A 10838-nucleotide genomic window follows, 5' to 3' on the forward strand; every position below is an offset into this window, starting at 1 on the left:
ATCAATCCACCAACACCAACACAAACTTGACCTCCAGACACTTAAACAGAACGCCACTCAATCCTGTGACATGTGAGCAACCAATTTCTTTAAAAAGCTTCTCTTCGATTATAAAGCACATGTATAATATGTCCCTTTAAAGTGTTTTCAATGAAAAAGATGATTTCAATATCATCTTATTGTGGTTGTAGTTCAGTTGGCAAAGCATCTGTCTAGCACACAGGGAGTCCTTGGCTCAACTAATCGATCATTTGTACCACATAAATCAGAGTTGTAATCCCAGCACTCAAGATGGAGATACTGGAGGAAAAGGACATTAAATTCATCCTCAATTACACATCAAGTCTGAGGCTACATAAGACCATGACTCAAAGACAACAGCTATGGCTGGGGAGATGGCTCAATGGTTAAAAGCATGGGTTTGGTTCCCAGCATCCAAATCTGGTAGCTCACAACTGCCTGTAACTTCAGCTCTAAGGGATCTGATCCCTCTGCAGGCAACTGCATTCACACACACATACCCTGACACAGACATAATTACTGGGTGCAATCTGGGTGCAGTTTGTGACCCTGAACACTGGTTTCTTCGTGCTGCCAGAGGAATGAGAGGATTAGATCAGTGCTGCTTCTCCTTAGTCTCTAATCACTATGTCAGGGAGTGGGGAGAACACGCTCCTAGGAGTCTCTGAAAGACTACAGCTATATGTTCTTTCCCAATTTTCAACCCCATTGCATTATTTGCATTTTCTTACACTTTTGCCAACAGCCTAACCCAGCTGCCATTAAGTTATGCCACAGCACCAGCTTTCTGATCTAATCAGAGCCACCTCGCAAAATGGGAACTTAACTACTCAGCACCAGTCTTTATGGGTGTCAGAGAGCCTAGGCTCTATACCAGTCTGTCCATATAGAACCCTAGGCTGCTTAGTCAAGAATCCAGCACAAAAGACAATTTCTGAGACACGAAAAGAACAAAAATGAGACTCTCCTAGAAGTACCCGCAAAACCCCAGCATTCCCATTAGAAATTAGTTTCAGACACTGTTACCCTGGCCTTGGATAAGCAGATAAGCAGACAGAGAAAAGCCACTAGAAAAGTAGGATTTGGCAAACAAATTAGCTGGCCACATAGAAGGCTCCACTTTACACCACACCAGTATCTGTTTTTCTCTGGTGTTGAATATATAATCCAGGAGCAGTGGTGACTCTCCCAGCACTTGGGAGAGAGGCAGGCAGATCTCTTTGAGTTCAAGGCCAGCCTGGTCTACAAAGCAAGTTCCAGGACCTTCACGGATGTAGATGAGTGCTCTACCTACCAATCCACCCCACACCCTACTGAGTACACAGAGGACCCCTGTTTCTTGTTTGTCACATCAACTGTTTACCCAACTCAAACACAACAAAATATCTCAATTCCAGGACTCAAACAGAATCAATAGTTTTCAATTCTGAAGTCTTGTATTAAAAACAAAACATATTCCATTTCACATGTCAATAAAAAGCAGCACATTACCAAAGAACAACATTGAAGTGGAGGAGGGGACAGGTACACATCTCCGACTCTGCTTCCTCAATTCTGCTCTGAAATAGGCAATGTCAGAAGCACAGCAAGTGAGCAATGCACTCTTCCCATGTGTTCCCAGACTGGCCCTCTCTCCACCTAACATTCTGGCCACCTATCAGCAGGCTAGCTCCTTCCTGAGGGCCGGCTCAATCAACTCCAGGTCCCTAAGAAAGCAGTGTCTTGAAGAACACCTACTTACTGAAGGACACATTCCAGGCAGCAGTCACAAACAATACCTCTGGCCTCAGGGAATGAGTTCAAGGCTGAGACGAAATGCTGGAGGAGGTTCCAAGATCCTCCTGAGTTTATCTGCTAGCAATAGTCACTAGCAGATAAACTCCTCCTGAGCCACTGTGCCAAACACACAACTCCAGATCACTTTAAGAGGGGAAGGGTTAAAAATGGATTCATTTCTGCTTTTTTCTTTTTATTTAGACAAATGTCTTTCTCTATGGCATAGGCTGACCTTAAACTCAGAGCAGTCACCCTGCCTCAGCCTTCAAATACTGGGATAAGTGTACTAAATTTCTGCTTTGTAACATGATTCCACATGGTGTCACTAAAGGACCAGTAGTGAAATTCCTCTGGCTTCCCAATAGGCTCCGCTTCCAAAGTTACTTTATAGACTTTTTTGTACTGATGTTAGATGTTAGGGACACAACCCAGGATACCTTCTACACACTTGCACCATATCCTTAGCTTTATACAGACACTTTTCTAACCGTAGAAGAAATTAAGAATTAACTACCCCAACAAGCCTCAGCATTTGGTTACGTATGTAGGTACAAAGCTGATTCATCAAATCCCTGTTCTGGCCCTCAACCCAATGCATTTCAACTACGGCGCCATCTACTTCCTTCTTAATGTTGACCAGGCACTTAAACAGGTAACGTGCAGCTGCTCCGTCCAGGCCGTCTGCCTTCTCAGAAGCCTCTCGGGCTTGGGCTCCATTGCTAGAGCCTTTACAACTTTCCATGGTCTCCATCCCTCCCCTTTCCTCACTCCTTTCATCCTCCATGGCTTCTAGAGTTTCCTCCTGGCAAAGTGACTCCTGGCTGAGGCGATGGCCACCAACAGTGGCAGACTCGCCTTCTGGTACAGCAAGCCCACACAAGGCACTCTTCTGGGAGCGTGGAGCCACGTCCTGGCTACCACTCAGCTCTTGGGAAGTGGACTTTCTCTCCTCCAAGGCTAGGATAACGTCCTCGGGAGCTCGGGGAACCTCTCTCAGTTGTCTCACTCGCTCTCTTTTCTTCCGCCTTAAATGAATCCAAGAGTTTTCTATAGCTGTCAGGAAAAGGCTAACTTCTTCTTTTCCACACGGAATTCGTTTATGATGAACCTATGTGGAGGAAAAAGCAGAATTTTATAGGCAATCATCTGTCATTACTTACCAAATCCCTTCAATTAAAGAAACCATAAAAGTCACTATGGGTGAGCACTTCATCAATATGCTTGGCCACACACCTTCAGATCAGTGAGAATTTTTTCTATCCATGTTGTCACAACTACTATGCCTTCTACTGTCTCAGAGCCCAAAGACGAGGCTTTGAGGGATAATTCTTTCATCACAGACTCCAACACCACAAATGTAATGGGTTTCCGTGGCTTTTCTAATTTTCTTCGTTTACTTGGAGGTGACTAAAAGAAAAAAGGAGAAAGTTATCCCAACAATTAAATACAGTGCATGACAGTGGACACAAGTGGGGACAATCCCAGGGTTTCTGTTCCCAAGTACAGGGCATGAAACAAAGGCCTTTGCACGTGTTCTTTCCAATGTTGGAGACAGCTCCGCCTGTTTCTTCACTTTACAAAGCTATGTCACCATAGCTGAGTCACCATTAGCAGTAACAGAATTGGGATTCAAACTCCAAATACAAATTCATTCAAATCCCATCACCTTACTTTATTCCAGCTACCAGTATAGACATTCTCCAAGCACTAAATGCCTTTTCTATTTGTGGTACCCCATGCAAGCCCATAATGAATTGCACATACACAGGGAGTGTCACCCCAGTTTGTAAAGTGTTTATCATACAAGCCTGAAGATGTGCACCTGATCCCAAGAATCCACATTAAAAAAAAAAAAAAAAAAAAAGCCTGGTGGTACGTTTGTAATCCCTTAATGGGGCAGCAAAGACAGGACGATCCCTGGGGCTCACTGGCCAGCCAACCTCACTCAACTGGTGAGCGACAGACCAATAAGAAGCCCTATCTCAAAAAGCAAAGTGGACGGCTACCCAAGAACAGTAGCCAAGGTAGTCTAGTCCTCTGGCCTCCACACTAAGAACTACTACTACCACTTTACTAGTGCACAGAAAGGCTGATTAGAGATGTAGCTCAGAGGTAGAGTACACACCTAACATAAACTCATCAACAGTGTAGCTGCCTGTCAGCGGAGGATGAAGGATACCAGCACCAATGAGAACACTACACTTGAAACCAAGGGCCATGGAATCCAATCATCACCAAACTCTCTACTTAGGGAGAACTTAGGGAGGCTACACTCCTCCACCCACTAGAGGGACTAAAGCTCCACTTAAAACACCAAGAGTAACACTACAGTAAATTATTTTTCTTTTCTTCTTTTTTTTTTTTTGTTTTTTCGAGACAGGGTTTCTCTGTAGCCAAGGAGCCTGTCCTGGAACTAGCTCTTGTAGACCAGGCTGGCCTCAAACTCACAAAGATCCGCCTGTCTCTGCCTCCCTAGTGCTGGGATTAAAGGTGTGCGCCACCACCGCCCGGCAGTAAATTATTTCTTTAAAGTTAAAATTTTCTACATGGTACTCTTAAAAAGTTACATTTAGCTGGGAGCAGTGTTGCTAAATGCAGGTCTTTTATGCCAGCACTTGAGAGGTGGAGGCAGTTTGAGGGTAGCCTGGTCTACAGAGTGAGTTCTAGGATAGTCAGGGCTACACAGAGAAACCCTTTCTTGGAAATCAAAAAAGCAAAAACAAACAAACAAACAAAAAAAAACCAAAGAAGCCTGGCGGTGGTGGTGGTGCACGCCTTTAATCCCAGCACTCAGGAGGCAGAGACAGGCAGATCTTTGTGAGTTAGAGGCCAGCCTGGTCTACAAGAGATAGTTCCAGGACAGGTTCCGTAGCTACAGAGAAACCCTGTCTCGAAAAAGAAAAAAAAAATTATAGTTAAACACGACCCCCTAGGCCTCTGGCACTAGGACACTTTTATATCTTAATACAACTGAAAATTTTTTGTTGTTGTTGTTGTTTCTGAGGCAGGATCTCAAACAGCCAGGCTGGTCTCAAAACTCTCAAGGACGACCCTGAATCCTCAATTCTCCTGCCTACCATATTAGACAGTACCAACAATTAAAGGGCCATGGCATATATGCTGCTAAAAAACTTGAAAAATTTTATGGTCACAGAGGCAACCATATGAGAAAGAGAATCTTATGAGTGGGAAAGTACAAAGAGACTGAGATGGAGCCAAACTGCTTTACTAATTAAAAAAAAAATTTACTCACTCTACTATTTAATATATAACTTTTTTCTTTTTAATAAAGATTTATTTATTTATTATGTATGCAGCATTCTGCCTGCATATCTACACACCAGAAGAGGGCACCAGATCTCATTATAGATGGCTATGAGCCACCATGTGGTTGCTGGGAATTGAACTCAGGACCTCTGGAAGAACAGCCAATGCTCTTAAACACTGAGCCATCTCTCCAGCCCCTTAATATATAACTTTCAATACAGCAGAAAGAAATTGTTCTATATCTACTCTAGAAATTTTGTATCTGTATTCTGCATTTTATATCTGTAGAAACACTACTGTTATTTTTGTGACGTGAGGAATGAACTACATGCATGCTAGAAAAGCATTCTGTCACTGAGTTACATGCCCAGCACACAGGTAGGACTATGACCAGAATGGTGGCCTTAGGGGAACTTTAATGTTCCCAGAAAAGAGGCTGTTGGGATGACTCCTAAACAAGATTCTTCATTAAAGACTGATCAGGGAAGAGGTATTGGTGGCAAGGCTTAGGAAAAGACAAGAGACTTGGTAAGCAGAATCAATACCCAAGTGATTAAAGCCTGGGCTAGAAAATCAGACTGGGGCTTGACTTTCTGCAGCCTCCAAGGGCTGGTACTGCTATTCATACAACTGTTTCCTGGCTTAATGAAAAGGAGATAGTATGTGTATTCAAGTAACAGTGACAACTATGGGCATACATCAAAGCTTCCAAACCTATTAATGTCCTACTCAAAAAGCTGTGACTCAGTGTAAGTCCTAAACTATTCCTTTAAACATTCAACAAATCCTTCCTCAGGACAGGACTGTCAAGGAAGCAAACAGGCAAATCTTGGTCCCTAAAGTCATGTCTGACCACATTAATCCCAACTATTTCCTCCTCTGAAATGCTTTTGTCCCTATTGTTCATCTCAGTACTTATGCATGCACAAAATTTTTATTTTTTGAGACAGGGTTTCTCTGTGTAGCCCTAGCTGTCCTGGAACGAGCTCTGTAGACCAGGCTGGTCTCCAACTCACAGGGATCCTCCTACCTCTGTCTCCTGAGTACTGGGATTAAGGGTGTGCACTACCACCGCCCTGCTACAATTATTATATACATAATAAATAAATTAAAAAAAAAAAAGAAAGAAAATCCAGCCAGGCGGTGGTGCATGCCTTTAATCCCAGCACTCGGGAGGCAGAGGTAGGAGGATCTTTGTGAGTTAGAGGCCAGCCTGGTCTACAAGAGCTAGTTCCAGGACAGGCTCCAAAGCTACAGAGAAACCCTGTCTCAAAAAAAAAAGAAAGAAAGAAAGAAAGAAAGAAAGAAAGAAAGAAAGAAAGAAAGAAAGGAAGGAAGGAAGGAAGGAAGGAAGGAAGGAAGGAAGGAAATCCAAACCAAACACAGTGATAAATGCCTTAAAATCCCAGCACTCAGGAGGCAAGGCTGGAGAGACAACTTACGAGTTAAAAGCAGGTACTACTGTTTCTAAGGACTGGAATTCAATCCCCTACCTCAGGAAGCTCATAGCTGCCTGGAACTTCAGTCCCCGGGTATCTAACCCCTCTGACCTTTATGAGCAAATTCCCTAATGTGCACATAACCCCATCATATGCATAATTAAAAATGTAAATCTTAAAAAAAAATCTATGGAGTACAGTCAGAAAACAGACAACATCCACAAATAGTTATTTTGACCCCTCCCTATCTAGACCCCCAAAAGCCTCCTGTTAATAAGATGTACAGAAGGCTGGAGTGGCTCAGCGGTTAAGAGCACTGACTAACTGCTCTTCCAAAGGTCCTGAGTTCAATTCCCAGGAACCACGTGGTGGCTCACAACCATGTGTAATGAGATCTGGTGCCCTCTTCTGGCCTGAAGGCATACATACAGACAGAATACTGAGAATAGTATATACATAATAAATAAATAAATTTATTATTTTTTTTTTAAAAAATAAGATGGACAGAGAAGTCCAGGGTAAGAAAAATCTCTTGAAGAATGGGAATTACTTTTAAATATTTTTAATTTTATGTCTATATTTAGTCTGCAAGTATGTATGTGCCTCCATATGTATGTCTTGTGCCCATGGAGAAGCAAAGAAGGTATGGGATTCCCTGAAATTGGACTTCCAGGTGGTTTGTGAATGGACACATGGGTGCTGGGAACCAAACTCAAGTCCTCTAGGAGAGCAATAAGCAAGTGCAACCACTGAACATCTATCCAGCCTTGTGAATTCTTTATGAACCAGGGTTCCTGAGCAATGCTCACATCTAGAGTACACTATTTACCAGTTATGTGTTATAGAGATGAATACTTTGCATTGGCATGGATCTTGGTCTTATTGATACAAATTTAAAGTCAATTTATTATACTGTAAATATGTGCTTAAGGTATTATGTTTGTGTAGTTCATTTAAAATGTAATATATAATTTAAAATTACAAATTAATTGATAATCCTTTCTAATAGTCAAACTTATAGTCATGTTGGTTAGTTTTTCTATATATAAAGAGATTTATTTCAGTTAGATAAATAATTTTTAACACTTCAAAAACCTATGGAATATGGCCTGGCATTTAAAATGTTTTAAGAATTTAGACTTTTCTCAACAAGGAGACATATTTGCTTCTGGCAGCACCAATTACTTCAGAGAGGTTGATGGGCATTGAAAAAACTCGTTATGGAATTTGCCTTCAATGTGACAAGGCTAGTCATTTGGGTAAGAAACTGCTCTTGCCTTGATTGCTTGATGGCATGCTGTGTAAACTGGACATGCAGGACCCACAGAAAAATGACTGCTGAACATTCCAAAAGACAGGATGGTCCTTCAGGGTTCCTGCCAGACATTCTGCAGGATACAGAAGAAAGTGACTGACAAACTGCCAAGATAGGCAAAATAGCCTTTCAAATTTCCTGCTTCATGAAAAAGTGTGCTAGATACTATGGGCCTGTAGCCTGAAGATGATGCCCCAACATTACAGAAGAACTTTGGGTGACTGTCCAGGAAGGGAGATGTCAATCCTAGAATTTTGGAAGCTGCTTACAATGCACTTCTTATTTACTAAGGTAACATTATAACCTTCTGGGGTCTTTGAAGAGCTGAAGACAGTTATAGTTTGCCTTAGTTATGATAAAAGGTAAATTAAATATGAAACTTTAGACTCACAAAGATAAAATAGGTGATAGTATATTTTCTTAAATTTTACCAGATACAAAGAGACTAAATATTGTAACAAAAAAAAAAAAAAAACCCAAAACGGGAGATTATGTGGGATGTCCTTCTGTATTTTATTGACTAAAAATAAAGCTGTTTCAGCCACTGGCTTAGCAGAGTAAAGCCAGACAGGAAATCTAAACAGAGATATAAAGTAGGCAGTCAGAGAGACACCATGTAGCTGCTGAAGGAGAAGGACCCAGAACCTTTCCGGTAAGCCACAGCTTGTGGCAATACACAGATTAATAGAAATGGGTTAACTTAAGATATAAGAGCTAGCTAGAAATATCCGAATTATTGGCCAAACAGTGGTTGTAGTTTTTTTTGTTTGTTTGTTTGTTTTTCGAGGCAGGGTTTCTCTGTAGCTTTGGTGCCTGTCCCAGAACTAGCTCTGTAGACTAGGCTGGCCTCGAACTCACAGAGATCCGCCTGCCTCTGCCTCCCGAGTGCTAGGATTAAAGGCGTGTGCCACCACCACCGGGCTAGTGTTGTAGTTAATAAAGTTGGAGGTCTGGGTGGCTGGGATACGAGCAGCCTCCGCCTCCAATGTGTCACCCTATACCCAACTCTTCAACCAACTTCAAATTCCTGAAAGCAAAACAGACCTGAAGACTTAGAGAACTGGGGAAAGGGGCTCTAAAAGTGACCTATCAGCATCCTGTGAAAAACTTACTACTTCCCCATGTCCTCATCGGTCAGAAACATTGGCACAAAAATTCTACCAATATTAGATAAGTCTTTCTGTTGCTAAAATGAGTGCAGACAACAGCAGTGGGCTCCATGCAGGCACTAGAACTGCTTGAATTAGAGTTTTCAGCATTTAGCACCAACAGAAACAAGTCAGTAGGCCTCACATAAGTGAAAACACAAGTTGCCATAGAAACTTGCACATCACGATAAATGGTAGGGTGGGGGTAGGGAAGTAGGTCAATATTTCTGCTTAACCAGCTCTATTCAGTATCTTCCTCTCCTTGACTGAAACAGCATTCTCCGCCTGCCAGATCCCCACCAGGAGCAAGAGAGGAACATCAGGTAAGCTGTCCAGAAAAATGGTGACTGAGGAGTCTGAGAAGAAGGAAGGGGAACCAAGAGGAAGGTCAACTCAAAATCTCCAGAGTAACCTGGATCTACCCACAGGGAAAGCAGTCACCAATCTAGGGCGTCAGTGCTAAGAAACTGTTGCTGGGTTACTACAAATCAGAAGCTGTCACCCTCTTCCCCACTCCACCCCCAACACACACACCAGCAGTTTAAATGCATGTAATGGAACACTGGGGAATGCATTATTAGCAGCTTAGGGATGACTACAGTGGGGGGGGGCACTCTGTAGCACAGGAGGAACTCGGTCCCTTAGACAGCATCCTTGATGGCTAGAAACCATGCAGAGCTACAAGACACTCTAAAAAAGGAAAGAGGGAGGCTCATAGATTCCTTTTCTAAGTAAGTTGATTTTGAAAGAAAAAATAAAACTAAACTGACTTTGCACAAAGATATTGTCCTTCAACACTAGTATCTGTGATGACTCTTTCATCCAAGCAGGCAAAGGAAAATTCTCTGGGTTGTTGTGGGGAGTGTCAGAGCCCATTATCAGTTCTTCCCAGCTGTGTCAAAAAAATGTGGGCAGCAAGTTAAGAAGACACTCTTGGAAGCAGGTGCTGTTCCCATTTCCCACAGCTGTTTGTGCCTGCACAGGGATAGCTAAGGGCATTGCTAATGATTTCAACCATCTACTGTGTGTCCTAGTAGTCTAGAAAACAACAAGGTAATATTTGGAGGAGAAGGGAGCTATGGAAAGCAAAGGCATCTATTAAACTAGTGATCAAATTAAACACTAACTCCTGGGTACCCCACTGCACAGTCCCAAAGCCAGTCTAGGCATCCATGGAAAGGACACTCTATAGGAGCAGTTTCAATCCTGCAGTACATCTAGTTGTGGAGGAAGAATTGGCTCAGCTTCAAATCTGACCCTCATGTTTTCAAAAAACAAGGCAACATCTGCGAATCATTCCTTAGTGCTCCCACACACATCTATCTACCTCTCTGTCTATAGCAACAAAGACTCAAAGACAGCAACATTGAGTAGAGCTCTGGAGACCCAAAATGAATGCCCAAGTCCTTGGAAGAGGCAGCCCCAGAACAAGCCTGTTATATGGGCACAGAGACCTGCAGGAGTCAGTACTAGCCTCCTCACACACCACGAGAATAAAGAGCTGGGCAGTAAAGCAGAGGCTAGAAAGTGTGTCTTGGGCTGGAGAGATGGCTCAGTGGTTAAGAGCATTGCTGCTCTTTCAAAGGTCCTGAGTTCAATTCCCAGCAACCACATGGTGGCTCACAACCATCTGTAATGAGGTCTAGTGCCCTCTTCTGGCCTTCAGGCATACACGCAGAAAGAATATTGTATACATAATTAAAAAAAAAAAAGTGCGTCTCCAGTCAACAAGCAGACCACTCTTGCAGGGAGACGTGTGAGCAAACACAGGCCATTCTATCAGTACTTCCCAGGGGCAATCAGAAAACCAGTTGGCTTGTTTTGTGTGTATGTATGTATGTGTGTGTGTGTGTGTGTGTGTGTGTGTGTGTG

General features: G+C 42.7%; 1 protein-coding gene across 1 annotated transcript in view; it reads right to left on the bottom strand.

Annotated features, from left to right (window-relative positions):
• Positions 1 to 1438: 1438 nt before the first annotated feature.
• Mettl16 (methyltransferase 16, RNA N6-adenosine) overlaps positions 1439 to 10838 on the bottom strand; it is a 50598-nt gene continuing 41198 nt past the window's right edge. Inside the window, exons 9-10 of the mRNA XM_050128906.1 lie at positions 3031 to 3204; positions 1439 to 2905 (exon numbers count right to left, since the gene is read on the bottom strand). Of these exons, the coding sequence (XP_049984863.1) occupies positions 2297 to 2905; positions 3031 to 3204 (783 nt within the window). The 3' untranslated portion in view covers positions 1439 to 2296. The remainder of the gene's footprint in view (positions 2906 to 3030; positions 3205 to 10838) is intronic.

The sequence above is a fragment of the Alexandromys fortis genome, unplaced genomic scaffold, assembly GCF_014885135.2.
Source record: "Alexandromys fortis isolate MF-2015 unplaced genomic scaffold, M_Fortis_MF-2015_v1.1 scaffold_80, whole genome shotgun sequence".
NCBI lineage: Eukaryota > Metazoa > Chordata > Mammalia > Rodentia > Cricetidae > Alexandromys > Alexandromys fortis.